Genomic DNA, 15,761 nt, shown 5'->3' on the forward strand with positions numbered 1-15,761 from the left:
TGCTGTACCTACTTCCAGAAAGCATAAGCAAGAAATTCTGAACATACTAATGGAAGTTAAAAATAAACTAGGAGTGTAGATCCACTGCTGAAGTAAACTGTTTTCTAAATATCTGTTATTACATTATAAAATGTAATATGACAAATTGCCAGTTTGGCTTACATTGCTGTACTTTTAAACAATAATCAAGAGTTGGCAGAGAACTAGGTAGGTGCTCATTTACTGTATTGTGCCTAAATATAAATAAATAAATGTATGGCAGGTTGTCCTAACCTAAATTCTCTTGGCTGACACTTACTGTGCCCTTTCAGGCCATACACATTTTGGCTTATTTTCCAACTCTAGATTTCAATGCCTAGAACAGTCACAAACTGACTCTCATACTGATAATTTCTGCTCCATGTGTAAGCAAAAGTGGACATGAGATGAAGGCTTACTGAGAAATGTCTCTTCTGAGTTATCTTTTATATGGAAAGAATCTTGTAACTTTGCAGTGTACACTGGATGGGTGAGCAGGGGCCAATGGGAAGAGATTCAACAAGGCTAAGTGCAGGGTTATGCACTTTGGCCACAACAACCCCAAGAAATGGTAAAGGCTAAGGACAGAATGGCTGGAGAGAAGCCAGGAAGAAAGGGACCTGGGAGTGCTGGTTGAAAATAGGATGAAGATGAGCCAGCAGTGTGGCCAGGTGGTCAGGAGAGCCAATGGCATCCTGGCCTGTATCAGGAACAGTGTGGCCAGCAAAACAAGGGAGGTTATTCTTTCCCCTGTACTCAGCACTGCTCAGGCCACACTTTGAGTACTGTGTCCATTTCTGGGCTCCTCAGTTCAAGAAAGATGTTGAGGTGCTGGAACATGTCCAGAGAAGGGTGATGAAGCTGGTGAGGGGCCTTGGAGGCCCCACAGCACAGCCCTATGAGGAGAGGCTGAGGGAGCTGGGGTTGTTCAGCCTGCAGAAGAGGAGGCTCAGGGCTCATTGCTGTCTACAACTACCTGAGGGGAAGTTGTAGCCAGGTGGGGGCTGGGCTTTTCTCCCAGGCAGACACAGTCTCAAGTTGTGCCAGGTGAGGTATAGGCTGGATATCAGGAAGAAGTTGTTGCCAGAGAGAGTGATTGGCATTGGAATGAGCTGCCCAGGGAGGTGGTGGAGTCAAAGTCCCTGGAGGTGTTCAAGAAAAGACTAGATCGGACACTTAGTGCCATGGTTCAGTTGATTGGATAGGGCTGGGTGCTAGGTTGGACTGGGTGATCTTGGAGGTCTCTTCCAACCTGGGTGATTCTATTCTATGATTCTACACCTGTGAAAAGTTTCAAGGCTGGACATTGTTTAAATGATACAGTAAGTCACCTTCTCCAGACTGAATTAACATTCCAGTAAGCCACTTGAGCATGTCACTATATTCTTTTACCTGCAAGCTCCAATCAATGTAGCAGAAGTCCTATAATGTCAGTCTGCTACCAGTGCTGCATTCTTGCCTACAAAACGCCATATTTCCTCCCCCTAACACTACTGTCACTATAGAACTAAGGCTTTTGGTTGTAGGAAAAATGAATCAGGGTTATGGTAGCATTTCCGATTTCACATTAGTTTATTCATTTCTTAAAGGCCTTGAGAAGTGATCAGATAAATTTGTTACTGTCTTCACCACATCTTATTACTGAATGTGAAAGATTGATCTCTCCATTAGAACCTCTCTAATAACTACCCAAAACGTAACCTTAATTATGACAGGAGAAATCAACTGTTACTGTGCATAAGACAGAGAGAAACGCAAGATGATCGTTATTTTTGTGATCAGCCATTCGAATACAAAACTACACTGCTCAAACAAATCTGCAAAACCCTGAAGAATGCAGAACTAAAAACCAAATTGTGCTTGTTACAATGACCCTTATGTAGGGATATAAAACTTCACTTTACATTTATTTTTAATACAAGTAAGGCCCCAAATGCTACTGTGCTCAAGACATTAAGCACTTGATGGTTTTACTCCTTAAAATGCAACATTTTATGATGTCTAGATATGTTTATTAATTAGTGATTATTAACACCCAGTAAACAACATCATGTCTTGTAAAAACACAATCTTTCCTCACAGCATGAGGTTGAAATCTATTATTCACTGATTCCATATGCTGAAACACACTCAAATGATCACAAATGACCTTAAGTATTAGATAAATGTAAATGAGGACAGTGTAGAAAATGTGCTTTTGATTGATATCTAAAAGACTAGGTTTGAAGTCTTGACAAGAGATGAAATCTGAAATCTCTTACCAAATAGAAGGCAACTGGAAATCTACAAAACCTAAGCTTCTGGATGGACACACCAAACAGCCTCTCCTAAGCACCTATAAATGGTTGAGGCTGCTCACAGGAAGCCTTCCACACGTGGCACCTCAGAGACCATTCCTGTGGCCCACGTGGCCTTTGTCTATTTGACAGGCACTTATTAGGATGCAGAAATATATCTCTAAGTTCTATGGATGTACATCCTAACGAAGACAGGTTTTTTCCTAACCCAGATTGCTCACTTAAAACAAACTTCTCAACATGAAATGGCTACATAAGCCTATAGATAAATGATGTAAATGATAGCCATTAAAATGATAAAGGTTTTAGACTCTGTGTTAATAAGCTTATTCTGCTGTAACAGATTGCCTTTCTCAGCCCTTTTTCAGCTTCACTTTTGTCACTTTGAAAAGGACCGAGAGCCCTTATGGAATGAGAGCTATCCAAAAAAGAGGAGATTTAGACACACAAATAAGAGTGTACTGTTTGCCCTAAGGTAGCCATCTTTAAGCTCATTCTAATTGCAAACCCTACATCACAAACACTGACTTTACAGTTTACTTTTAGAACACTATGAGAGAACAAAGTGCGTCCAAGCTAATGTACCTAGAGATGCTTCAAGGAAATAAATGAAATAACTTCAGTGGCACCATCTACTACAGAGTGGGTCATGAAAGTCTTGTGAGACCATCTGAGACAAGCCTTCAGGGCTAACTCAGAGCTGGCACACCCTGAGAAAAATGATGAGTGAGTCCTGCTCCTTTGGACATAATGAGGGAAGGGCCCCAGTGTGCTGTTCCTGGCTCCCATGCTCCCCATCTTGTCATCCTTGCAGATGACAACACAACACTGATCGTACACTCAGGACAACCAAAAAACCTCCCATGGATGCTCCAACAACATCTAATGCAGAGTCAAAAGGGATTTATTGTCACATTGGCAGTTCTCAGAGCCGCTTAAAATGAAAACTGCCAATGATTTAGGTACCTTCTTTCCAAGCCTCATATTTAGTATGATGGGTAACGCTGAGTTTCAAGCAGCCAAATTTCAAGCATGCATTAAACCCCAGCTTGAAGAGACATAATGTATACTAACAAGAAGGGAAGGGAAAGGGAGGTTATATCACCAAGATTAATCATACATTAAATACTTCCATATTTCTGTCTTGCATCACTTACCTATTTATACCGTATACACATCTGTGTCAGCATCAGCAACACAGGCTACACTTTCATGCTTCTGCATACATTTCACATTTACATTAAAACACATCTACAGTAAACCAGGTTAATAGAATCTTACCAGCTTGACACTTTCTGAGCCTTAAATACTCCTGCATGTTGGTTTCTTGTGATGACCTCATGCACATCTGTTGCATATTTGTTAAGAATTAACTGCAAATATAGAGCAATAATAAAATTTTTTGTTTCCTTTTATAATACCTGCATAATGTCTTTTGTTTCTTTGGAATTCATTAACCTGTACTGAGTTGGCCTTTTTCAGAACATAAGTTTCACGCTGCTGCTCCAGCACATCAGTCATATGCATGCAGCATCCTTGTTGCCTACTGTTCAATATCTTTATTGATGATCTGGACGAGGGGATTGAGTCCAGCATCAGTAAGTCTGCAGATGACACCAAGCTAGGAGCAGGTGTGGATCTGTTGGAAGGTAGGAGAGCCCTGCAGAGAGACCTAGACAGGCTGGATGGGTGGGCAGAGGCCAACGGGAGGAGATTGAACAAGGCCAAGGCAGGATTCTGTATTTTGGCCACAACAACCCCAAGCAGTGATACAGGCTGGGGACAGAATGGCTGAGAGCAGTCAAGAGAAAAGGGACCTGGGAGTACTGGTAGATAGTAGCTGAACACGAGCCAGCAGTGTGCCCAGGTGGCCAAGAGAGCCAACGGCATCCTGGCCTGTATCAGGAACAGTGTGGCCAGCAGGATGAGGGAGGTTATTCTTCCTCTGTACTCAGCATTGGTCAGGCCACACCTTGAGTGCTGTGTCCAGTTCTGGGATCCTCAATTCAAGAGAGATGTTGAGGTACTGGAATGTGTCCAGAGAAGGGCAATGAAGCTGGTGAGGGGCCTGGAACACAAACCCTATGAGGAGAGGCTGAGGGAGCTGGGGGTGTGCAGCCTGGAGAAGAGGAGGCTCAGGGGTGACCTCATTGCTGTCTACAATTACCTGAAGGGAGGCTGTAGCCAGCTGGGGGTTGGTCTCTTCTTCCAGGCAACCAGCAACAGAACAAGAGGACACAGGCTCAAGTTGCGCCAGTGTAGGTCTAGGCTAGATATCAGAAAGAAGTTGTTGGCAGAGAGAGTGATTGGCATTGGAATGGGCTGCCCAGGGAGGTGGTGGAGTCACCGTCCCTGGAGGTGTTGAAGCAAAGACTGGATGGAGCATTTAGTGCCATGGTCTAGTTGTTTGGACCAGATTGGGTGATAGATTGGACTGGGTTGATCTTGGAGATCTCTTCCAGCCTGGTTGATTCTGTGACTGTGATTTACTGTTTCATTTAAGGAATTGCTAGCCCTTTAGCTGTAGAAGGAAAAGACTTCCCATATCTTATATGCATTTAGAAATGTAAGAATATTAACCATTCAGCAGAAATTGTCTAGCATGGTTATTTCATGCTCAGTTTAGTTTGTTCTACTTTCAACTATATCAGTTGATCTCAGTGCTGAGATTTTGGAGGTTTATGGGTTTTGAGTACTTGACCTGCTGCAAGGCATGTACCTTTGTTCCTGGCTCAGTCTGGGCAAAATTCAACATGTAATGGGAGCACCTTAACCAGTAGGCAAGGGAGTTTCTAGTCTATTTGCTTTATCAAGAAAGTTTTGGGACCACCATGAAAGACAGCACAAAGTATGATTTTTCTTCCTCACAGACACTGCAACACTGCTTCAGACTCATGTTTCAGGTTCTTTCAGATTGGAAGACCAGGTCACAAATTGGTGTAGCCATTCAGGGAGGGCAAAACTGTCAATGAAAGGTTTCAAGAGAAGCTGTGCCCAGTCATCTATACATAAAACACTAACCTTCATAATCAGTCATTTGTGGCTATTGAGGAGCCATTGGAAGGCAAGAGTGTAGCAAGTAATCAAAATCTATGAGAACACTAAAGGTTTCTCAGTGTGAATCCATATGTATTTGAACAACTCACTCTAAAATAAAAATAAATATATTAAAGGAATGGTTTTGGTAAAGATGTCAATGATCCCTCTTTCTTAAGATACATTTAGGAGGTGGTTTCTAGGAGCATAAAATATGTTTAATTCTCTGCATGTGCTCTGAAAAAAAAACTGAGCACTAGTGTCAGGCTAATTTAAATTACTACTGATGCATCTTTTTTATTTGCTTTGCTATAATCACCTAAATTTGTCTTCCTAACAAGAAAATGTATATTAGGAATAGAGAAACAATAGAAAAGAAAAGCTAAAAGCTACAAGTGAAATGACAAAAAACTGATTTGAACAAATATGTGATTTTAAATCTTTTAAATCTTTTCCACAATATGAAATGAGAAATAGTAACAGTTAGTCTATGTAAGTGAAGCAGAAAGAAGGTACAAACAATTCCAATAGCAAAGGATGATGTTTTTCAAGTAGAGGGAGCAGTAACAGTATTGACAAATAAGCTATGCTGCGTTTGAATTATGTAACTGAACAAGACTATTAATAATTGTTGTAAAGATGTTAACACCAGCTTCTAAAAATAATTTATGAGCCCATGTCTTCAGGCATTCAGGCTGAAAATGACTGTTCCATCCTAAATTTCCAAGGAATGCTGAAATATCCATACCTGATATTTTAATGGCCAATATAGTGCCCTGCAACAATGTTTTCCCTGTTTGATGCTTTCAGACAGTGTGAAACAGAGCTAAGGCAGAAGGTACACAGCCTTTCTTAAACAAGAGACAATTTGTACTAAAAATCAACCTCATCCTTGGATTTGGACATGTTGAACAGAGTATAGATGCTTCCAGTTCTGGGGAAACAGAACTTTATATTCATGATTGACTATGTCATAGATATGACCTAAGATGCAAGACTTGTCTCTGCAAGCATATCACCCAAAATTACAAGGGAGGTGATGAGTCAGATAACTTTACCTATGTATGTTTTTGTTATTTATTTGAATTATTTATATTTTTCTTTTTAATAGTTTCTTTAAATGTTCGTGAAAGAGCTTAGCTAAAGCACATTAAAACAAGACAGTTTTGAAAGAAGCTGTAAAGGCAATAGCATCTCTCTTTATCTTATTGATTTTACAATAAGTGATCTGTTCATCAATTAAATTCTGCTCATGATAAGCAAAAAGAGTGAGTGGAGTCTTTTAAACGGGTTAGTAACTGAAATCACAATATCCTTCTCAAAACCTTCATCAACCTCATGTGTAAGAGTATTGATTAATATAAAATATGGCTATATATTTCATGGTAAAATGGTTAAAACAGCACCAGTGACTTTAAATGGATATATTTATAAATGGTTTTAACTTGTAACATCTCGACAGCACGTATTAATATAGGTATTGAAAGCAGACATAGCAAAGACTTTGTGTGGCAGCATGAAATGGAGAATAATAATAAGAAAGTTAAAAATTAAAAGAAAAAATCAAATCCTCAAAAGCTTGAGACTTCCCAAAGCAAAGCTGTTAGTTATGCTCACTGAATAGCAATAACAACAACAAAAACAACAGTAATTATGATGATGATGATAATACAAAGGCAGATTCTCAGATGCAATGCACTATTGCCAGGTCGATTTTCAATTACATTTCACTGATGTATTCATTTGTTTCTTAATGTGCTCATCTTGCCCATTAAGAATAATTAGCAGGCTTGCTTGGTGATTTCCTGGCTTCTGACAGTGATTTTTCTTTTTCTTTTTCTTTTTTGTTGACAACCACTTCTACTTTTTGGAAAGTAATTTTTGGATATTATAGTATGACTGGCATGTAATTTAAGCTTCATAAGAAATTTAAACGGAAGACATAAACAGTAATTTCTAAACAAGATTATTTTAATCTAGAATACCTACATAAAAAGCATAATACTAGGCATTAACTCTTTCTGAAAGCAGAATCCAGAAAAGAAAACAGTATTTATTCCACATTAATTCAGTATGCTAAACAATTTGAAAATACCATCAGTGCTAATAAAATTCAGCAGAAACGCATCATTTACAGTTTGTGGCACATGGGATCAAATGTTCTCTCCAACTGCACCCAAAATACTGATTTCATTGAGGCTGAAACAGATCTGAATTTAGCCTAAACTTCTGTTACAGCCAGTCACTGCAGAGAAGGAAAATTACCATAGGACAGATCATAAAATTGCTCCTGAAGTCCTTAAGACACAGAAAATACAACATTAATGTTATTATGTGCGCTTCTAAGAATACATTCCACCTACACTGTAAAGTTCTTAGTTCACTGCACTTTGGCACCCTGCTAATATTAAGCCCATTGTAAAATCCAGCACAACAAAGGCACTTTGAATGCTGAGCCTTCAGAGCACCAAGTGTTAAAAAAAAAAAAAAGATAAATAAATTCTTGTTAGAGGCTTCCACCAATCGCTTCTCAGAATGGGATTTGCTGAATGAATACAGATGAAGACTTCTTTAAGACTTTTGGAAATAAAAGACATTTCTAAAACACATTGTGAAAAACTAAGGTGTGATAATTAGATTACATTAAGAGTATTTTTTCAAGAATAAAAGCACTTTAATTTGTTTAATTCCAAATAGTGAGCAAACACTTTCAACAGTCACCAATTTTCCTTGCTATAGAAGACTTTTAAATTTCAAGAAAGTGCAGATATGTTTAGGGAATCTGCGATACAAGATGTTTACTGAGTTGATTACTGACCTCACCTAAAGCTTCTTCCCATAGGTAAAGTGACCTTTTGCTAAAGGCCTATGTTTCTATAAAACACCACTCTGCTATGTTAGGCTGGTTTTGAAACACTTGATTTCTCCCCTATTTTTAATCCTCATAATGACATACAAAAGAACAATTGGATGGGGTGGCACTAATTTAAAAAAAAAAAAAACATAGAGCAATGAATACTTCCCTCTCAAAACAGGAACAGAAGAAAAATCCCTGGAACACAACTGGGAACTTGAATTTTCAAGAACAAGGAGACATGAGCTAGGATTGGCTCTTTTAAGCACACAGTTGTTAGAATGTTGTATCTGCAGTTACCTCAGCTACCTCTGCGAAAGTACTTTTAAAGGTGGTAGCTAATATTATTGTGCTGCAGCATCTCCTGTTCTAACAGTCACCAGCAACTGCGATTTTTTAAAACCACAAATTAGTTTATCTTTTTTTTTCCCTCCTTTTTTTTTTCACTAAGTACTCATTTTGTTAACTCTCAAATGCTTCCAAAACTCTAAATAATTCTGATGATGCGGCGTGGCCAAAACCTGACAAACTGGTCTGCCTTAAAATGCAAATGGGAAGATTACCAAGGAACAAAAGAAAATAGATATTTTCCTTTTTTCCCCCTCTCAATTTCTAAAGGCTATTAGTATTCACTGTATATATCCGTTCTTATTCTGTGCCGATCTTTAATGTGGCCGCAAACTATGCTTACTCATTCTCTTGCTTAGTCAGAGTCCAGTTCAATTTTCTGAACTATGTGTTCATGTTAAAAGGGCATAATAGCAATTTATTCTAATATAAGAAGTATAATAAAATACTTCCTACAAGGGATGGAGGAGTTTTACAATCTTATATCAAGAGAAATAATGATAAATTGATAATTGATTAAGCACACTAAAAGGGCAATTTGTAGGCAGCTATAACTTAGCAGCAACAACGAAACCATGCTATAATACTACACAAATATTTTGTAGGCAGCTATAACTTAGCAGCAACAACAAAACCATGCTATAATACTACACAAATACTGGGTATGTTTCAAGAGGCTGGCATTTGAAAGTGAAAAAAAAAATAATCTAGTTCTGCAAAATGCTTATGTTAAGGGGAGCTAATGATTTGATTCACTGCTACACCTCCTGCAACGTGCAGCGTACACACGCAGGAATCTTTCAGCACTCGACCAAAAGACAAATATTTGCTATTGTACCAATACTTAATTTTTTTAATTAAAGAATAAAATGTGGCATTTATTGCGGGGGGAAGCTGTAGCTCTGTTCAAGATTGTCTACATCTGCTTTTTAATTACCTATGGGGGGACTTTTTCTTAATATACTCCATGCTGTCTGTCTTTATATCGATTGTTACTCAGCCAGTAAAGAGGAATGAACACAACAAACCAGTTTTCTATCTGAATAAGGATACTTTTGATGGCCTTTTCATTTCCATCAGTTAACAGAACTTCTTTGACATCTGCAGAAATAGCAACCTGAAAAAAAAAGCACAGCAAACAATGAGCAAATATGCTTGTCTGTGTGGAAGTGAAGACAGGAGTGACAAGCCTTCAGTATCATGCTTCCTCACCTATTTCTCTGTAACAATCTTCAATCTTTTTTTCATTTTATGTCTGCATTATTTTAATCATTCAATCAAATCAGTCAATACTTTTATCATTCCATTTGCGGGAGCCTCTATCTTGCTATCATTCTGTTCCGTAATTGCATTGTGACAGCGGATGATGGTATTCTGAGAGGCTTTCATTTGCGGGCTTCTGTTTATCTAGTAGAGCCATCATACAAGGCTGTCACTCTGCCTTTCAGCTTGCTTCTGTCTGACTGCCTGATGCCCTTCATATAACTTTGCATTGCAGGCAGATGGCTTTGTAAGGGTAATTTTTTTGTGAGCTTTGACATGCTCGCACATTGGGCTGTAACCTCGACACATTGTGTAAGAGCGACAGGTTTGTCAAATGCCAATCAGTGTAACAATATGCTTTTATTTGTAGAGACATAAAAACTTGTCTAATGCACTGCACTGCTACATAATATCTCCTGAATACATGACTCAGAACCCAGAGAATGGTGAACGACTCTCCTGAATGGCCAATCTAATTCAAAAGAATCTAATTACCGAGAGCTCTGGATCATGTTTGTTGGTGTAATAATGCAGGCAAAACATTAGCAGCTATATCATGGTGCTCCAACTGTGATTCGTCAGGCTATTCCTGTATCTTAGCAAATGGGACTATAATCTGAAAAAAAAGAAAAGCTTCGGCTATGGCAATGAAAGACAGACCGTACGTGGCCTGGAATGTCACAACAAGAGATATTGACTACACCGAGGTAAAATGTTTCTGCTCATCGAGGCAACCATAAAATCAATATGATATGAAAGCAAGTCAATCTAGAAGGTCTCTCAAGACTCTGCAGCTTGACTGCAGCTGAGGCTGTTGACAGTTCTCTGACCCAGCAGTTGGAGGCACTGGAACATTTTTCCTTTTGTTTCTTCCTCTGAATGGGGTTGGAATTGAGAAAAGACCTACCATGAGCCCAGCCAAGCATGTCATGCCACCCCCTAGCTCACACACAGCAAGGTCTCTGAAAGAGAGAAAGGAAATGGTAGAACCCATACAAATTAGATGAAAATGGTCAGAAAGACATATATGTTACAAGAACAAATTGCCATCTGCAGTAAGAACTGAGCTACCAGGAAGTTGTAGAGACATGACCAGGCTACCTCATGTCGGTTTGCGTTTTAAAAATAATTATGAAATAGAAAAGTCACAAAGCAGGCAAAGCAGTGGGGGTTCCCTCATTAGCGTTCAGTGCAACATTACCACCGCTGAGCTGAAAAATCTGAGAAGGTTCCCTTTTTTCCCTTGTCAATGGCTCTGTCTTTTAGAACTAAACTAGCTAGAGTAGCGAAAGATAATTGTTAAGAAAGGATAACAATGTTAATCCACATTCACTCTTGCAAAAACAGTTAGAGAAGTAAATGGGGAAATTAATATTATTTCTGCATCTCTCCATATAGTTATGACTAAGTCTTTCAGTAGTAAAAAGAGAGAGGTTTTAAAACAAGCCATATACCACCAAACAATTACACATGAAGAAACCTGATCCTTCAATTAGCACTTAAAACTGCAAGTGACCTACAAACAATGCTGTTATGAACAATGCTGGGAACAGCAAACAGTTAAGCTATAGAAAACTAAGCGAAGTTGGTGTCAAGAGCCTAAACCCGGCCCGAGCTGAGGGCTGAATACGTGGTCTAAAAGTCTGCTTTTAACTTAGACCATACTGTGCTGTTATTAAGACGTGCATGTGAAATATAATTCGGCACAGAGAGTGTGCCGAATGGGAGCTTGCAGGGGGAGCCATAAAGAATGTCCTCCAGAGCCATGGCTTGCCCCAGGAGGGGAGGAGGGAGGGATGCTGACCCCGCGCTGAAACTGCCTGAAGTGGCGTCTAGGGCAAGGCAGAGTCTCAGTTTAGGAGCACGCTGCTTTATAGCTAAACCCACAGCAACTGTTGCAGCTGGCAGAAACGTTGCCATTGACTGGGGTTTGACAGGGAGAAAATGGAATCTCAGCAAAACAGATTTAAAAAAATAAACCATCCTTTTTGTGTGTGTCTCTTTTACTCTCTCCTAAAACGCCAACATGTGAAGATCTACGTTTATGTTTATCTCCTTACTCACTTGACACGTATTTAGGACAAGCATCTAGTATGCCATATCGGTAGTGGTACACAGATGCTGAGAGTTGGTTCACTGAGGCTGGCAGGCTAGGCTGCATGACTGTATACTAACGGTCACCGCCTGGATGGGATTGATTAATATTTCTTACTCTCTGGATGGGATTGATTAATATTTCTTACACTCCATACATTCTATATGAAAAAAGCCTAGCTGCCCTGTTTGACAGAAATGAGACAAAAGGTGGACATACACTGGAGGAACAAGCTGTACACAAGCTTGTTGTACATAAGAATACAACACAGATGTAAGAAATTCACAGGTTGTGGTTTAAATGTAATGATTACAGGCTTTTCTTCATATATAGTTTTGTTTTTTGTAAGCCATAGATGCAAAATATATTAAAGTGTGTGTATATATATGTGTGTGTGTGTGTGTGATTTAGAAGGCACTCGACCCTTTATAAGAGCCAGGGTCACTGCAGTAAAACAGAAAGTATCTAAAGCAGGATTTTTTTGTCCACTTTGAAACAAGTTTGTATGTACATAATATACAAGTATATACGTGCATGCATATTTATGCACCTAAATAATTAATGTCATCGTAACTTCTCTTATAACCAAATCTTAAATAAAATCACGAGTGATTCAGACAATATTTAGTGACATTTATCAATGAGAATTAAAACAAAAATCTCTACTCTGAGCATAATGTCAGGAGGGCATAATCGTGGCAGATTAGGATGCAAAACTGTCCACTTCTTCCAACGAAGTTTGACTGACTGCTGTCTCTGAGTACCCAGGCTGGCGTATCCAAGGTAGGAAAACAGCCTTTTAGTAAGCAGCAGAGGGAGGCTTGCTGTGAAAAGCCTCTGAGAACATGCAGAGTGCGTGAGCCACAGCAAAGTGCTACAGGGACACCACAACTGCAGCAAAACTCACACAACCCAGTGCCCAGCTAAACTCGGAGAACAGAGTAGACTGTGTGTGATAGCTGTCTTCTCGAATAGGGTGGGTTTCATTCAGGTGGTGGAGAGAGTATAACTGAGGCTTTACAAAGCAGGGCATGCTTTGGTGCCAGGTCTTTGATTTCAGATTGGAGAAACTGAGCAAGCTACAGGAACCAGCTCACAGCTGATACACTTTCTGCTTTGGTACAAGGGGCAGGGACTTAGAGTTTGGTCTTAACTTATTTTACCAACACTGTATGTGAACAAAACAAGGGATCCTCTATACTCCAAACTGGTTTACTCAGCATTAGCCTTGCACTCTCACTCAGAGCACAATTTACGGCTTCAAATGGCTTTTCTTGGACAACATTCATCCGGACAATGAAGCTTCAAGGTTTTCCAAGTGCAAAGTCCTGTATACTCAAAGGGAAAGGAAGAGGACACAAGATGGATATTATTTTTAGGCATTCCTATTGGAGCCCTGATAACTGACTTCTACACATTTAGAAAATGAGGAAAAAACGCTAGAAACAAACCAAGTGCAGATGTCCCAAATTTGTTTCATAACACTTAACAACAGGTACAAATTCCTCCATTGCTATATGCAGTGATTCTTATGTATTTTACCAGGTAATACCTTGCTTGTTTCTGCAACAGATGCTAATTTGAAGAATGCCTTTTATTTTTTCCTGACCTTCACAATCCGTACTGATCGATTGGAGCTTCACTTTTGTTTCCCAAAAATCAAAGTGAAATAAAACGCCTTGAGTGGAAATCAAAAGTCTTTGACATATAGCAGAAAGCTTGCTGTGCAATATTAGTACCCAAAGGCAGCTCAGAATTCTTTGTTAAGAGCAACATGCATTCACCTTGAACACATTAAGTTTAATCTGAAGACTTAAATCACAGCAATCTTTACCGTGCAGATACAATAAAACTAACAGATTTGAAAATATCCTTTTATGTTTAACTCTGTACCTGAATATGTCATTGTGCTTTAGGCAGTAGTAAGCCAGAATTTCTTCAGATGGCCAGAGACCTGTAACACAAAAGTATTTGTCTCCTTAATACATTATTTTGCCTTTTTTTTTTTTAATCTATAATATTTTAATACATGCCACCACATAGACACCTATATCCACTGTTTAACTTCTAAATTTGCCATAATACTATGGAATAAAGAAACAAATGAATATTTTACTGGAAGATTTAAGCATTGGATCTGAAAAAATTATCCTGGATTTCATCCTGACTAATGGTTAGAAGCTGACACAGGTCTACACTTACACATACAATTGTCAGAACTTCAAAAGTTACACAAAATGTTATTTGATCAAACTTCTGCCACTTGGGCATTGGCATGAATATCAAACTGGTTTTGTGGATGGGATGAGAGGCCTGCCTTTCTTTGTTTCTAGCAGTGGACAGAAGATCTCCCCTCTTTTAGCCACTATTCTCCACAAAGATTTCATTTTTTTCCCAGTTCCTTTTTACTTAGGTCCTTTTCTTTAACGGGTTTGCTCAGGGAGGCATCAATCTGACTGCAAGGAGCACTGGCCATTGACACATGCTCGGGGCAAACACAGGACTAGAGCAACGATGCAGCGTTATTTCTAGCTGTGGCTGAAGAAGCTGCCAAGGACAAGGGGAGATACAAATGGTGAGGTCTGTTTAATAGCCAATGAAGGATTTTTCTGGCTGTACTGTGGGCTGCGGTAAACTTCCCATGGCTGCAATGTCTTGCGGCAGGAAGCATCACAGTTTTAGCACCCTGTAAAAAGGAACACCTCCTGTCTCTTGTTCTGTACTTGCTTCTCTGACATTTTCACCTGAGGGCCTCTAGTATGGGAATAGACAGGAGGAATTTTGCTTTTTTCACCTACTCAGTGTTATTTGCAACTTTATAACCACCCATTATAAAACTAACACTGGTCATTGCCAAGCTTGGTAAGTACTTGGAGGCATTCATGCAAATTTATGCCCTCAATACCACGGACTCATGAAACCTGCAGTTTTGTCTGATCTGCTTCCCAACTCATTCGAACATCTAACTGAGAATCTGTGGGCCACAGAGAGGGCGGCCACAGATCCTGAATGGCTTGCATGCCCTCCTGCAGGCATGAGCCTCCGTTGCTGGAGGGAGCCTGGGATGAACAGATTCATATTGAGGCACTTGAGTTATCTTCCCAAAGTTAAGGGACAGTGAATCAAAGGTGTACATGGCCAAATCATGGTTGTATGTGCTTTCCATCTGTCGTTGCTTAGCAATGGGGGAAAAAATTGCATGTCTATCCACAGGTGAAAACAAGGGTTAGCCTCCCCCTACAACAAAGAGCATTGTGAATTAACATGACAGAAGCTTAATAATATGAAGTACAGACACTTCAGTTGTTCCACCAAACTTAAACCCAGACATGTGGGAACACCCTTTAGATATTTCTAGACAGATAAACTGAACCCTATGCATCTTACTATGCATATGCATCCTTCAGACCATTTAAAATAATTTTTCATTCTCGAGACTTTAAAAACACCACAATAGATTGAATAGAAGTAGTCTGGGAGAAAAACTGTCCTCCTTTTAAATCACCTAAGTCTTGATTCTAACAACTGAACACAAATTTTTTCTTTTCCATCCAATAAATATTCTGAACTACCCATCCTCATGGTGAAAAATGATGAAAATATATTAGTGTTGTCTCCACATCGATCAAGCAAAAGCTTAGGCAGGGCTTGGCCAAAACTCCAAACGTAACTTGTGCATGAGAACGATATTAAAGAGAGGGAAAAAAAAAAGAAGGGACAATTAATCTGTATGACAAGAACAACAAATCAGTGTTGGTTATTGGTATTTGTCCTCTTCATGACAGTTTAGGCTGATTAGGTGTTTACAAATGTGCAATTTTCCTAGACTTGCTAAGGGTTAAAATGAAAT

At 39.3% G+C, this 15,761-nt stretch overlaps 1 protein-coding gene across 2 annotated transcripts in view; it reads right to left on the minus strand.

Annotated features, from left to right (window-relative positions):
* Nucleotides 1–15,761, minus strand: part of CAMKMT (calmodulin-lysine N-methyltransferase) — a 223,340-nt gene that overhangs the window by 33,524 nt on the left and 174,055 nt on the right. For both annotated transcript variants that reach the window (XM_064158393.1, XM_064158392.1), the window contains exons 4-7: nucleotides 13,805–13,865; nucleotides 10,724–10,778; nucleotides 9,607–9,670; nucleotides 3,597–3,663 (exon numbers count right to left, since the gene is read on the minus strand). In XM_064158393.1, the coding sequence (XP_064014463.1) occupies nucleotides 3,597–3,663; nucleotides 9,607–9,670; nucleotides 10,724–10,778; nucleotides 13,805–13,865 (247 nt within the window). The remainder of the gene's footprint in view (nucleotides 1–3,596; nucleotides 3,664–9,606; nucleotides 9,671–10,723; nucleotides 10,779–13,804; nucleotides 13,866–15,761) is intronic.

The sequence above is a fragment of the Pogoniulus pusillus genome, chromosome 18, assembly GCF_015220805.1.
Source record: "Pogoniulus pusillus isolate bPogPus1 chromosome 18, bPogPus1.pri, whole genome shotgun sequence".
In the NCBI taxonomy this organism is placed as follows: domain Eukaryota; kingdom Metazoa; phylum Chordata; class Aves; order Piciformes; family Lybiidae; genus Pogoniulus; species Pogoniulus pusillus.